Source organism: Mastomys coucha, unplaced genomic scaffold (assembly GCF_008632895.1).
Source record: "Mastomys coucha isolate ucsf_1 unplaced genomic scaffold, UCSF_Mcou_1 pScaffold20, whole genome shotgun sequence".
NCBI classification, from domain to species: domain Eukaryota; kingdom Metazoa; phylum Chordata; class Mammalia; order Rodentia; family Muridae; genus Mastomys; species Mastomys coucha.
In genome coordinates, this window is record NW_022196903.1 from 13,896,601 (window position 1) to 13,912,377 (window position 15,777).

The 15,777-nt window shown below is 38.1% G+C and overlaps 1 protein-coding gene across 4 annotated transcripts in view; it reads left to right on the top strand.

The window, feature by feature from the left end:
- The window catches only part of Cftr (CF transmembrane conductance regulator), a 156,162-nt gene that overhangs the window by 137,838 nt on the left and 2,547 nt on the right, over positions 1-15,777 (top strand). For all 4 annotated transcript variants that reach the window (XR_004121891.1, XM_031381240.1, XM_031381242.1 and 1 more), the window contains 4 exons: positions 867-1,022; positions 8,750-8,839; positions 14,442-14,614; positions 15,176-15,281. Coding sequence is in view for 3 of the 4 variants with exons in the window: in XM_031381240.1 (XP_031237100.1) it covers positions 867-1,022; positions 8,750-8,839; positions 14,442-14,614; positions 15,176-15,281 (525 nt within the window). In the remaining variant the exon portion in view is untranslated. The remainder of the gene's footprint in view (positions 1-866; positions 1,023-8,749; positions 8,840-14,441; positions 14,615-15,175; positions 15,282-15,777) is intronic.

Consider the following 15,777-nt stretch of genomic DNA (forward strand, 5'->3'; position numbering starts at 1 on the left):
GTGGAAGGTAGCCTGGACTACTGAGCTCCTGGGTGGAAGGTAGCCTGGACTACTGAGCTCCTGAGTGAAAGTTAGCCTTAATCTGATGCTGTGCTCTTGCAGCTGTGGCCTTTGAATAGCAAGAAAGGTTTTCTGAATATGCTTTTTGCTTCTCGGAGTTTCCTTCTGGCCAGAAGAGTCACATGTTAGCATTTGATTTGAGCATTGCTGAAATGCTGAATGATCTTGACTCTCTGCTCCACGAGCATTCTGTGGGAATATGTACTTTACTGAACATGCCCATATTTTATCATCAGGCCTGAACTTGACACTGCTAATTTCTTAATGGCAGAATCCAAACCCCCTCTTCAATGCTGGGGCCCAATCCCTCAACCTTGTATATGCTGGACAACTGTTGCTGCACCAATGAGGAAATAAATTTAGTCCAGGGACAGTAACTAATGTTAGGCCTCTTTTGAGTAAGCACTAAGTTTGTATCCATGTTCAAAAGTGCATCAAGCAGCAGGTCCTTGCTTCTAGTTTGAGCCCATCCATAGAGATGACGTGCATCAAGATATACTATTTTTACTTTTCCTTGTCTTAAAAAATGACACTCTCCCCCTTTTTATCATTAGTAAAAGTCAGTTGTCAGTGAAGCCTGCATCAGGAATACAATCCTGTATGGCCAGTTTCTGATTTCAGTGGCAGATTATGATGAGTTCCAGATCAGTTCCAGATGATGATGAGAATTGGGAGTGTGTCAAAAAGCATTAGTGGTTACATGACACGAGAAACAATCCCACTGCTTGTGGTTGAAGAGCAGTACTGTGTGGACATGTAGGGTTCTGTCCTTAGTGGAAGAGTAATGCCATCATTTTTCCTGCTAGGTGGGGCTCTTAGGAAGAACTGGCTCAGGAAAAAGTACTTTGCTGTCAGCATTTTTACGAATGTTGAACATTAAAGGTGATATACAGATCGATGGTGTCTCATGGAATTCAGTGACTTTACAAGAATGGAGGAAATCTTTCGGAGTGATAACACAGGTGAGCACAAAAATGTCAAAAGCAATACGAATTAACATTTTTATCATTATTTGGTGAGATTAAGAGATTAAGAGATTCATATCCCTCTGCAACTTGTATTTGGCAAGTCCTACCATCTTGTCTACTGTGCAAGAAAAATGTAGCATATGGAATGAAAGTATCTCACAAAGTTTGGAATTCTGTGTGATGCCTATTTCTTGAAGTGTTTTGATAGTGTTTTCCTGAAGCACAACCTGTAGCAGCAGCCTGGGTCCTTCGTTGTGAGTGGCTTCATAGTCCTGCTTCAGTACGTGATCTCCGACTGAGTGATAGAGCTCATGGATAAATTTGCTCGGCAAGACATGGAAGATGCTTCTGAGCCCCCGGAAGCAGGACAGAGTGGAATTTGGAAATTGAAGTGCAGTGATTTTTTTTTCCTTTGGAGTTTTGAATAGGAATAACAATGTCAGGTCAATCTAGATTATTGTAAAGGTCAGCTTTTGATTCGGGCAGTACAGTATCTCTAACAGCACCACTTAGTGCTATTCTGTGTGTGTGAGACAGCACATGCTGACTTCCTGTGTAGAGAAGAAACAGCAACAGTTGCAGTCAACATGACCCAAATGTGAACCAAGAGATGGCGTTACTAAGACAGAAGCCAGAAGAATTGCAGGATTTCTGCTGGTGTTTGCCCTTTTCTCTGAGACTTTTCCTCCTTTTGTTCTACTAAGCACTGAATCCAATCCACTAAGATGGCTCTTTAAAGCACTTCTGTATTTTTTAACACAAAATTAACATTCCGGGAGTATCACCAGGTAGACCAACTACAAAGCTAGACCAAGAAAATGCTTGTGTTTCTTGATAAATGATCTTCACAGAACATTTGCTCCTTTCAAGTGGTGAGACAATAGATATTGTAACCACCAAACTGATGCTTTTAGTTTGTTTCTATGGTGTGCCATTTTTCAAGATGCTTCATCCTGGCTGAAGTTGTGGAAACACTGTGTGTTCCTCAAAAACACAAAAGGGATTGTCAGATGGTCTAAAGATAAAGAAACCCTAGGAATACAAAGTTCCTGAGGTGATGGTGTTAGGCCAGTAAAAATGCTGAGGACAGTGGAAGAGGGGTTGTCTGAGAATCACTGCTGTTGGACTTGCCTAAGTCCTGTGCTCCCAGTTTACCTAAAGCTGCGGAGGTAGCTTTTACTGCTCTTCTTGGCACACATCGGCCCACAAGAAAAGTCAAGCTCTAAACGTTTGTTCATCTTGCTCTTCATCATAGCTGCTACACAACAGAAGGGCTCCATCCTCCTTGCTAGTTCTGCTTAGGAACTTATGCCAGGCACAGAGGACAATGCAGTAGGCCAGAGCTGGGAAAATCTGTCCTGCCTTTCTGCTTAAATGACTCTTCAAACTTGCCTCTATTCATTTCTGCTCTTTTATGGATTCAAGGCTTACATTTTAAAAAAAGGAAAAAGTGTGTTCAGGGGATCCTTCAGAAATGGTGATAAGGCATATAGCTGCTTTTCTCAGCGTCTCAGGATCATCAGCCAGCATGGTTAACATGTTTCAATGACAATTTTTGAATGTCATGTGAAACCTAAGAAAGAAAGAGAAGAAAGTCCTCATATGCTTGATGTCTAAACTAAGGGTTACTTTGCTTTTTCTGTCTTTTCTTGGAAAGTTAGAATTGCAGCACACTTTCCCTTCCTGGAGTCTGAGCTTTAGAAAGATAAAAGGAGAAAATCGAATATCTGAAGAAAACTAGTTTGGTCTGCTTTTTCATCTTTTCTTTTCCCCTCTGTCTCCTTTAACAAGAATGTATTTCAGAAGGTCACTCTTACACTGAGCTAGTGTAATATTCAAGGTTCATTGGCCACTGGTTTTCAGATACATGAAACAGGTACTTTGAAAAGCGTACCTTCTCTTATGCTGGGATCTAAAAACCAGTCACAAGGTTCCTTTGGCTTGGGCAGTTCTTAACAGGTTTTTTCCCTCCTTTTCTAGTTTAGTAACTACATAGCAATCTCAGAATACATACAGCCCAGAATTCAGACTATCATGTACATTCCAAAGCAAAGCCTCTTTCATTTGTTCTATCTTGGTTGTGAGTTCTGAGTGAAGAAGAGGAGGCAGTGAAGCTAATAGATGGCATCTTATTGACTTTGGCAATTAGAGTACCAAGATAAAAGCATTCACTAACTCTGAACCTGGTTAAGCAGACAATTAATGAAAAACAATTATTTTAAAGCTTCTGTTACAAGTTTGGAAGGTTGTAAATTCTTCTGAGTAAAGGACTGGAGCTTTTTAATTTTTGTTTATTATTATTGTATGTGGTATGTGTATGAGAGGAAGGAAGGCTGGGTGGGTGTATTCGTCATGTCATGGCTCACTTGGGGAGGTCAGAACACAACTTTCAGGAAAAAGTTCTCTCCTTCTAGCATGGAATTTGGACATTGGATTCTGGTCATCAGGATTGTGTGGCAAGTGTGCATTATCCACTGAGCCATCTCACTGGTTCCTTTTCTTAATGGTTTGAAAATACTCACCGTCCATGCATCATTCTCACCACAGGCAGAGTTGAGGCATCTTTTGTTTTGAAAGAGATCAGATCAGATAGCATGTATAGATATAAACAATGAAATTGATGGTGACAGCTTAAAATTTACTCTATAAAATTAGTATATCTTGTGCTTACAATTATATCACAGCCTTTTTAGTTATATCAAATATAGAGATACTACTTGTCATTGATAATGCCAGAGAAGTTCCAATCCAACTTGTAAACTTCTAATGAGAAACTCAAAATGATGCTCATTGCTGTGTGACAGAAATTAAAAACAGAAAAAGTAAGGACAAAGCAAGTGGCTGAGAGTCAGTAATGAACCATAGCTGTCTGTCAAGCTGTGGGCTGGTGTGGGGGTGTACAGGCAGTGAGAAATGTTCAGAACCTAAGCTAGCTGCTGCTCCTGCCAGCACATCTGTGTTCTTCCTGCCCTGCTGTTTGTCTCCTTTCTTTTCTTGTTTTCTCTCTGATTGCAGAAAACATGTAACTGTTTACTGGTTAGACTTTATGAACTGAGGGGTTTTCTTTATTTGTTTGTTTTTGGGGCATTTTTTTCCCTGTCTTAACACAAATGCTCTGCTTTAACTATCCAAACCCAGATGGGATCTCAAACCTTGCTTATGGATTTCTGCTTGTAGTTCTAATATGTCTCATTTTCAAATGATCTGCATATCTTCTTTAGTTACACAAGATTTAAACAGAATGATCAGAAATTAGAAGCAGAGTTACAAAAAGAAGGATAGAAATACTAAGTAAAATACTTTTCTTCTGATTTTTCCCCTCTGTTGTAAGACAAGTAACTTAACACCTTGGATGAGAGGAATTCAAAAGACATTGTTCTATGCTGAATCACTAAATGTTGCTGTCTCTCACTTGTGGGGTTCTTTCAGCATTTGGGTCCTAATCTGTATAATCTTAGGACAGCTATATAATTTCTCTGTCTTAGTTTCCTTATTTGTAAAATGAGTATAGCAATAATAACAATTATTTGTACTTTTGGGGAAATTGAATGAAAAGCATTTAAGCCCTTCCTTCCCACATTGCTTGATGATTATTTTCTGTTATGGTAGTTATTTTTAATTCAGTGAGAGGAAGTCATCTCTCCTTTGTCTCTCTACCGAACTGAGAGTATGTTGTGTAAGTATGAATAAATGAGTTTGCACAATTTCACAAAGAAAGTTGCAATGAACAAATGCCATAGAGTGTCATAAAGTTTATAGGTTTAGAAAGATTGAGTACATGGGGTTCTAGGCAGGAAGACTGTGAGCAATCAAAAGGATAGGTCAATATGAAGATAAAGGGAGAAGGGTCAGAGGATATCACAGCTTAGAGGGTATTAGAAGTCATGGCATGGTCCAGTAGAAAGGGGTTAATGCTCTTGGGCTGAGGAAGAGAATGGAGAAGGGTGGGTGGTACGTTGGTATATACATGATGGACTCTCAAATGATCACACTGTGATGTGGTTAATTAGAACTTATTTAGATTGACAGTTGGACAGAGTGTAGAATTCAAGGAAGGGCTGAAAAATAACTGTCATGTCTGATTTTCAAATAAATACAACACAAATTAGCTATTTCTGATCCTAAAATTTGAAACCTTTGTTATATGCTTTGATTAGAAATCATTTTTATGTATCTTTGGAAAGGTTTATACTAAAACTTTGTAGAATAAAAACTGTTATGAAGCACTCTGGATTTCTAGGAAATGGAACTTTAACTATCCTATATACAGTCTTCTATATTTAAATCAATGGCATGTATATACACTGATAGTATAATGATCTGTATTTGTTACAAGCAGTTAATAGTTCTCAGTAGAAATATGTCATTCACAATTTTCTAGTTGATAGATATTCTTTAAACCAAAACAATCATTTATTTTAAACATTCTAATGCAACCTGAGACTCTTCATGGTGCATACTGGGATGGATTTTTATTGTAGAGATGTGGTATCAAAAACTGCTGCAGAGATCGCCAAAGAGATTTCAACCATTGCCAATATCTATGAGCATTTGGGCCACATTTCAAGGGAACTATTCATGATGTACACACACACACACACACACACACACACACACACACACATATATATATATATATATATATATATATATATATATATATATATATATATGCAGGGATAGTCACTTCTTCCAGTAATCTATTTTATATTAAGTGCAATCACCACATAAGCTGGATTACTTTTTTTGTTTTCATTTGACATCTAGTACTATAAAGCGTATTACCTGTTGCAGCGACATGTGATCAGTTGTGGGAAGTCCATGTAGGCTTAGCCACTTCCACAGAGTTGAGGAGTGGAGGCAGCAGCTGCAGGGAGGAGATGGACATGTGGGGAACAATGGTGATTTCTTTATAATGCTTGGAGTCTCAAGAACTGCTTTTTATACCATACATGACATTAAATAAATATCAAATATTTGCTTGTCCCAACTGACCTATTAGTGAGTAGTTTCTTATAAGGGCAATAGGGATTCCCTGGGATTCGAAAGCTTCAGGTGCATTTCTTTATTGGTTCACAGCAGATCTGAGAGTGCTGTGTTGGCCAAAACATTCCACTTCTCAGGGCCTTCATTTTGAATTTGTAAACCAGAGAGAAAGGGTTTAGGTTGACCTCCAAAGACCTTTCAGTTATACAGAGGAGTTTGTGGATGATTAAACAGCTTAGGAAACAGAAGTAAGACATCTGCTGGCACCGAGAAGGCAAGCGACTGCCAGATTCTCTTTGAATTAAAGGAATGGAATGTCTGATTGATGGTATACAATTGAAATCTAGCTGAACCAGTTTGTTTAGTTGATTTTCCTTTAAAATTGGATATGTAGTCCATTACCTTTTACCAGACATGAAATTATGAACAAAAGCCTGCAAGATTTCTGAGTCATAATAAATCTGCCACATCTAAAGCTTTTAGATTCCCGACAGCTTCTTTCCTTCATAATTTTGAATGTGTATCTGCTTAAAATAAATAAGTTAAAACATTATAAATTTAGTAAACTGATATATGCCATAGACTGTTATGAATAAAAGTTAGATAATTTCTGAAGCAGCCATAAGGAATCTTCACATATTTATTGGGTTGTTAGTATTATACTTAAAGAACTGTGATACATGTATTTGGGTCACTTTTAGTAGATCTCTCTCCCTCTTTCTCTCTGTCTCTGTCTCTCTCTCTCTCACACACACACACACACACACAGAGAGAGAGAGAGAGAGAGAGGGAGAGGGAGAGGGGGAGAGAGAGAGGGAGAGGGAGGGAGGGAAGGGGGAGAGAGCTAACTTTATTAGCTAGAAAAATAGCTTATAGAAGTTAACTTTCAAATCTGAGAAAAAACAACATTTACTCTGATTGTTATTATTTTGTACTTTTACTTCTCTACATCAGCTCACTCTGAGCAACTTTTGCTGAGCTTATTCAAAATTTGCATCTAAAAAAGAAAGTAAAGACACAGCCTTCCACACTCATAGATGTCCATGCATTCTTAGTAGTTTTCTTTGAGACACATTACCTAGACTGGGCTCCAGCTTCATATGTAACAAAGGGTAACTGAAACTTTTGCCCTCTTTTTTTCTATCTCCTGAGTGCTGGAATTAATGGCACATGCTACAGTGCCCAGTTTATGTGCTTCTGGGATAAGACCCAAGGCCTTTTGCAAATTAAGTAAGCATTTTTTTTTTTTTTTTTTTTTTTTTTTTTTTTTTTTTTTGCCAACTGAACAACATCCCCACCAACTAAACTTGGTGTTATTTAAGGAATGAAGGTATAAGAAATAATTGGGGAGCTTGTTTGGTTTGAAGATAAAGAACAGTGACCCTAGGAAATGAAACTTAATTTGAAACATAAAGGATATAGATTGCCATCAGGGATGATGAGATATCCAGCTGAGAAAAAAAATTAGGTGAAGAAGCTAAGAAAGTATGTGTGGTTAAAATAGAATGGAATGGAAAGAGGCCCTGAGATCTTGTGGCCATCGTAAGGATATTGTGCCCTTAGTGAAGGGGAAAGTGACATTTTTCATGAGTTACTTGAGTATATTGTAAGAGAAGCAAAAGTATAAAGAAGGAAATCAATTTAGGAAGCTCTTTCTGTGACACAAAAAGAGCTAATGATAGTTTGGAGTGTTCAGTGGGAAAAGAAATTGAGAAAGAAATTGATTTGACACATAGTTTGAGGATAATATAAATGACCAATGGCTCATTTTTTAGGTAGGCTGAGGAATAAGATGAATTATGAGTTCCTGACTTGCACTGAGATGGAGATGCAGAGAGGACAGAAGTAGGGTGGCATTTCTCTGCTTTATTAAAGCATAGGAATGAAAGAAACTGGGTTACTCTTTGCAGTCATACCTATGCAGCCAGCACCAAATTACCAAGTATCTTTGCAGTCCACATTCCCATTAGCCACTGTCTGTTCTGAAGATAAATCATCTTGTACATCCCTTTCATTCTTCCAGGATACTGACATTATTCTGTTTGTCCCAAGTAAATATTTCTGTTGTATATTCAACTAAATATATAACTCTTTCAAAGTTACAGAGATGCAACCAAAATAATAAGAGGAAAGAAAGTTATTTTAGACATTGACATCAAATTTTTTTTTGCCAGTCTTGTGTGTACAGAGGACTAAATATTATTTTAAAAATATTACTTACTACCTGAGATCTCTTAAGACAGTGGTTTGCTCTTAAACACATGGTCTACCTAAGTGGAAGTGTTACTGCAAGTGGATCATCTTGACGATCATGCAGTGGTGTTTCCACACTGGAGCATCTGCCTCTTTCCCCAGCACATACACCCTTGAACAAATGGTTGACCTATGATCACTTATGGGTTTCTAAGCTGACCTTTCAGTTTCTCTTTGTTCATAGAAGAAGATGTAAAGGACTATTAATAGAAGAAGAGACTCAATTCACCCCAGAGTACAGTGGCCTCAATTTCCTTATCCCAAGGGCATTAAAATAAGAAAAAAGAAATCAAAAAGAGTTTTAAATTCTGCTATATTTTTCTTTAAAATTATGTAAAGCAAATATAGAGAAGTATAGCTAGCTAATGAATAAATGGATGCTCATTTGTTCCATTTCTTACTTGAAATAGTTTAGAATAAAGAGAGAAACATTAAAAGATGTATAGGTTATTTATACTTTCTAATTATCTTTACCATTGCAGAAAGTATTTATCTTTTCTGGAACATTCAGACAAAACCTGGATCCCAATGGAAAATGGAGAGATGAAGAAATATGGAAAGTTGCAGATGAGGTAAGAATGATAAATAAAATAGTTTTAAGAGAGGTAGATCATACACACAAGTGTGGTTGCCATAGATGATAGGCAGTTTTACACATCTACCTGTGTGTGCATGTGTGAACACAGGAATGCAGGTATACACACCTCATAGCACAGTGCTCTAATTTACTGGCACATCATGTCAGAACCTTTGGCTTGTCTCCCATTCAGGGATGTCGCTGCTTACCATAGCCCGTCCCTAGTGCTTTATGAAAGTTCTATAGACTCAGTTGCTCGTAGACGAGGTATGTTTCTCTCACCATTTTGGAAACTGAGAAGTCCAAGGTTAAGGAGCCAACAGACAATATTTATTATCTGCTAAGACCATACTTCCTGTCACTTCCCAGGTGCATTTCCTGCTGTGCCTCATTCAGTATAAGTGGTCAATGAGTGAGCGCTGTGGAGGCTCTTCATTATAATGTTAATCCCATCCATGGGGTTTTCAGACCCCATGACTTAATCACTTCCCAAACATTTTATTTTATCCCTCTGTAGCACTACCTTGGACAGTAAGATGTTAACATGAGTTTCTGAAGACATGTGAACCTAGAATTCCCTCCTTTACTCCTCTCCAAAGTCATGTCGTCGTCTTATGAGAATATATTACTCTACTTCAGCAAACCCCAAAGTCTTAACACATTTTGGTATCAGTTTCCAACTGGAAATCACAAAGTCTCAACTCAGCTAGCTCCATGAGATTTTCATGTTGGCATTCCCTGCACTTTGCCCATTGTGGCTCCCTTAATGTTCACTCTTCTGCCTCCCCTGAGAACAGATCTTGCCAGGAGCTTTGAAGCCTCTGAGTGCTAAATGCTAACCCCTTGAGTAACCAACCTTAACCTTCTCCTAATAAAATGCACAGAGATTAACCGTTTTTCATTATCAGGGTTTCCTTATTACCCAGCAAACACAAGGTTTTTAAAGAAAACATTAACTAAATTGCTAGTGATATACTGTAAGATCCTTGGTGTACTTTTACAGAGTGAACTGTAAGAATACAATGTGCTGGGAGAGAACTTAGGAAAAAAGATATTAGGCTTTGTAAAACGTACAGGTATTGCCAAGTCTCCATAAAATTTGCAGGAAAGTGAGGTCATAAAATCATCTAAAATGTTGGGAGATATGCCCAGAAGCCTTTAGATTCCAGAATAATACAGGTAGTCACATGGTTAAATTTTGTCTAGCAGTCCATCTTTAGATGTATCTTTCCACTGGTCCTTCTTAAATTTATGTTCGTAAAGATGCTGCTGCTGAGCTAACCTTAATGTCCCATGGTTTGAGTAAGAGTGACAAGTTTTTTGCTGAAGAGACCACCAAGAAACCCAAGCACCAACCTCTAGCTTACAGCAGTGGGAAGGAGATTTAGGTGAAAAGGCAAAATCCCTAGGCGGTAATCCTAATGGTTGATGATCCCATATAGGCAAACAGGAACACGATGAGGTGTGTCAGCCTACTAAGACTCTGGGACAAAAGTCTAACCTCCTGCCCTGTTTCATAGCAGCTCGTTGTCCTGTGCAGCTCTGCAGAGCTTTCCAAAGCCTGCATCTTTAGCCTGCTTTTCACCCCTCCCTGTGCCTCTGCTGTACAGGATTCCTGTTGTACACTGCTTAAAGGACCTTTGTGATCTGGTCTTTGCTACCCTACCCTCAGCCCCAGCCCTCATGTGTCCTGTGAGGCCACAACTGTGAATTTTAACTTTCTTTAGAGCACAGTGTGTTGCTCTCTGTTCTATGGAAAGGGTCGGGGCAGTTGTTTCTGCTTTTCACCTTTTTTGGTCTCTGTACTTGGGAAACCCTTGCAAGCCACTACTCCTGCTCCTTCTAGCCATTCAAGCCTTCCTCCACACATCACTTTGTTCTGAAATCCTTCCTGATCCTCCTGCATTGGAAAAGGAGACTTTCCTAGGTGTATACACCATGCCTCAGCTCCTCAAAATTTCCTACACCGAATCGAAATTCATCTCTTGACTTTTCAGTATCTCCTACGAGACTTTAAGTTCACTGGGATTATGGAATCATGCCCTGCTCTCTGTTGTTCTGGAGTAGTTGGATCCATGGATGATGTTTGATAAGTACTGATTGAATGACTTGAATAAGTAAAAAATTCCTTTATCTCATCATATAAAATGTGCCATGAAAATATCCTCATGCTTAATGCCCAATAGACAATTACCACCTATATTTCAGTAAATGAATGGCCTTGCCAAGATGGCTGGTGAATTCCGAAAAGAACTGCAGCCCTGACTTGGGGCCCTCTGCTGTTTCAGCCTCACTAAGCTGTGTCATCTTGGCCCCTTGACTATGGCTCTTAGAATGTGGGGGTTTGTTTGTTTGTTTGTTTGTTTTTGTTTCCTTGTTAGATTATTTTAAAAATTTATTGTCTTTATACACTAATAGTCAATGGAACTGTTGTAGAAACAATTTAAATAGCATAAACAGGGGCTCTTCAAGTGAGAAATTTCCCTGGGAAATTTGCAGAATGGGAAAAAAGTTGCTTGTGCCCAAGGTCTTCTCAGGGTACCTGCCGGCACAGACCAAGGGTATCCATTTTTAAATTGCCCACTAATGCTTACTGGCAAAGCACAATCCACTTTTTTTTAATTAGATATTTTCTTTATTTGCATGTTATATGTTATCTCCTTTCTAGGTTTCCCCTCTGAAGAAAAAGGAAAAACATAATTAAAAAAAAAACAAAACAGAACAAAACAAAAAACCAAAACCTCTTTCCTCCTCCCTCCTCCTGCTCTCCAACCCACCCTCTTCTGCTTCCTGGCCCTGGAATTCCCTTACACTGGGGCGTAGAACCTTCACAGGACCAAGGGCCTCTCCTCCCATTGATGACCAACTGCGCCATCCTCTGCTACATATGCAGCTGGAGTCATGAGTCCCATCATGTGTACTCTTTGGTTGGTGGTTTAGTCCCTGGGAGCTCTGAGGGTACTGGTTAGTTCATATTGTTGTTCTTCCTAAGGGGCTTTAAACCCTTCAGCTCCTTGGGTCCTTTCTCTAGCTCCTTCATTGGGCACCCTGTGCTCAGTCCAATGGATGGCTGTGAGCCTCTACTTCTGTATTAGTCAGGCACTGTCAGAGGCTCTCAGGAGACAGCTACATCAGGCTCCTTTCCCTCAACTGAGGAATGGATACAGAAAATGTGGTACATCTACACAATGGAGTACAACTCAGCTATTAAAAACAGTGAATTTATGAAATTCTTAGGGAAATGGATGGATCTGGAGAATATCATCCTGAGTGAGGTAACCCAATCAAAAAATAACACACATTGTATGCATTCTCTGATATTAGCCCAGAAGCTCAGAATACCCAAAATACAATCCACAAACCACAAGAAAGTCAAGAAGAAGGAAGGCCAAAATACCCATGGAAGGAGTTGCAGAGACAAAGTGTGGAGCACAGACTGAAGGAAGGACAATTCAGAACTGCCCCACATGGGAATCCTTCCCATATTCAATCACCAAATCTAGACACTTTTTTTTTTTTACTTTTAAAAAACCTGTTATACAAAACAAAATCCTACAAATACTACTTAATAATTTGCTACAGAGAACTGATTTATCTAAACATATTTTGTTACTTTTAACTTTTTAATCTGACAAGTACTCATAGAGTCTTAAAGATTTATAGAGTACAATATATCATTTCTGAGCTAAAACTAGCACTGATTCAATTCATCCTTAAGTTCTAATGCTTAAAGGCTCAGTTTTGTTTGCCTACAGCATTGGAGAATCATAGTACATATTAAATAACTGAAGATGAATGAATGAATGAATGAATGAATGTGTTGAGGCTGAGTGTGTACCTAACTGAAGAACACATATTTACCTTCAAGAAATGTATGGTCTAACAGGGGAAACATACATCCTTCTGATACAGGATGCCTGGCTGTCCTGTGGACAGACAGGGATGCTTAAAAGGGTATTCAGACTGAGAAGTAGGACAGACCCTGATAATGTGAAGCTGTATAAAGAATTAAAAATTGATGCTGCTGGACACAATAGTAGGTGTGGGGTGGAGGAAGGGAGACGTCAAGAGGTCCCATGTGCCACATGAGAACAATTTCATTTTATTCTTCCAGGAAAAGAATTCCTATAGGATTTAAAAGAGAGAAATGATCTAATCTCAAACCTGCATTTTAGGGAGGTCTCTAAAATATTTCTGTGACATATTGACAATTTGACTCATTAATACTTGCAGTATGATGTTTATTAAGAAATGACAGAAGACCAGACAACGATCAGTGTGCCAGAACTGACAGAAAGAAAGGTTTCAGGAATACCTGGGAGAACTTCTAGGCTATAGATAGGCATTTAAAACCATGAGCTTACACATACACATTGATACCATGTAAATAGCCAAATTCTGGAGACAAGAGGTGAGCTGGCATTGGTCTAAAAACTCAATATGCACGGGACAAAGCCTTCTATTGTGTCCCCTGTGATAAGTCAGGCAGTCATCCTTGTTGCCTACATTCCCTACTATCTCAGAAACCTTTTAAACCTTAAGAAGTTTACACAAAAGGTAGTTTTAATAAGCCACATGTTTGAACTTCCATAATGAGCACATGAAAGTCTGGCATAAACAGTGATGTGAGCTACTTCTGAACTTGTCTCCAAAATCATGAGCTCTTTCTGAAGGCCTTATCAAAATCTGCATATGTTATAGTTATATGGCTATATATCTTACTTGCACATACAAAATTTCAGATTCCTAAAGAGCAAGAAACAATCCTGTCTGTATTTATTTAGCTCAGATACACTTAGTGGTTCTTAGCAAAGAAGACATAATGTACATGTATTTGAATAAGGAACAACCACCAACACATCTATAATTATACCTTAATTTTGACAGAATGCTTTCCTGATCTTTTTATTAAACCCCCCTTTAAAATTGCAGTTTAAAAATATAAGCCATTAATTCTAAAAGAATCTTCATATTCTACCCTAACAATAAGAGCTTTTAAATTTTAGTTGTGTTCCATTTTAAACTAAGTAATTTCTTACTTCATGAGAAAGTTATCAATTTCTCAGACTTTATAAGTGAAAGAAATAACTATTAGGATGTCATCTAACTTTTAAAGCATCCCCAGCTAATTTTTGTGACATATTTCATCCTGTATTATAGATAGGAGATGAACATGTCATGTCTTCTCCCCTTTCTCCTCTTGGATCCTTTGCCATCAGTTATAATGGAATGAATAACTGTGTTCTGTATCTGTTATTTTTAAGGCACATATTGAATTGTATTGCAATTTCATCCATCTATCTATCTATAGGATATAGGATAGGAACATGTATAATTGTTATCACTGCTAGGGAACATGATTCCAGGTGAACACTGATTTTTTTAATGACGTGTGGGGCTGAAAGAAATCCTCTAGTCTGTTTAGAGCTACCAATATTATTGTCAGATTTTGTTTTTAAACTAAGTCGGAGTTGGGAGTTGAGGGTGATGTGAAATTTATTCTGTGCAAACTCACGTCTACTTTTAGAATGCCAGCCTCTTGAGTGATTTTTAGTTATGCCTCTTCTAAGCACAGTGTTTTTGCTTATTTTCTACAGGTTGGACTCAAGTCTGTGATAGAGCAGTTTCCTGGACAGCTCAACTTTACCCTTGTGGATGGGGGTTATGTGCTAAGCCATGGCCATAAGCAGTTGATGTGCTTGGCCCGATCAGTTCTCAGTAAGGCCAAAATCATACTGCTTGATGAGCCTAGTGCCCATCTAGACCCCATGTAAGTTCCAGAAATCCTGTGAGATAATAGTGCAATAGAAATAGAGTCATTGAAGTTAATTCATTATAATACAAATCCCCGTTCAGCTACCATGCCTACAAGTAGGGAGTACAAAATAATTTTCAAGGGGAAATTCACTATTTAACATGAGCTCAAGTACTTATTTTTTTCAACAAGAGGTCTGTTTTTCCTCCTGACTAGAGTCTGAAATTTATAAAACTCTTCAATCTCATTAACACATAATAAAATATTTAGTTAGATGTGCACACTCTCACAGCTTCCCTCTGTATCCTATTTATATCATAAATACATTAATAGCACAAAATAAATAGCTGATGCTGAATCTACATAAAATGTAGTAAGAAATTTTCTTTTAAAGCATTTGCTTTGTTAGTGTATTAAATACTTAGAATGGTTTAAAAGCTGACTGTGGCTAATTCTGTATCAACATTTGCTAAAAGTATTTTTAAGAAAAGATCTAAGTCCATATATATATAGTCAAAGATAAAGGCACATAATTCACACTATAATGTTTTATATGGTATTTTCTTGCTTTGCTAGAACATACCAAGTAATTCGACGAGTTCTAAAACAGGCCTTCGCTGGTTGCACAGTAATCCTCTGTGAACACAGGATAGAAGCAATGTTAGATTGTCAGCGATTTTTGGTGAGTCATTTACACTTCATTGATATCTCATTCTCCACTTATTTAAATAGTCTTGCACAACAAGATTTGCATACCCCTTTGTTCATACGTGTGTCACACATCTATCACCTACCCTTAGTTTCTTTCCCTTGGACTTGAGCAGTGAAGTGATGGGGAAATTTAGCATACCACCTTGGTATTATATTACTAAATGACACTGTAGATAAGATATCTGTGCTTTCAGACCTTTGTATGGGGAACAAGTCACAAAATGTACAATTGAAAAAAAAAAGGTTATCTGTTTCTTTCAGTAACTAAACTTCCCATGGGGAAGATATGGATGGGCCTTACCATTAGTGGTTTAATGTAGTAGGAGAGAAGCCTGTTCCGTCGTCCCCATTACTACTAGAACTCAGGGTAGTATCCCTGTCAGACACCTCATGTTTCTCTCAAAATGTCACAGTTCTGGTTTAGACATGTTTAGAAGTTCCAAGGATCATATAACATTTTCAGTTCC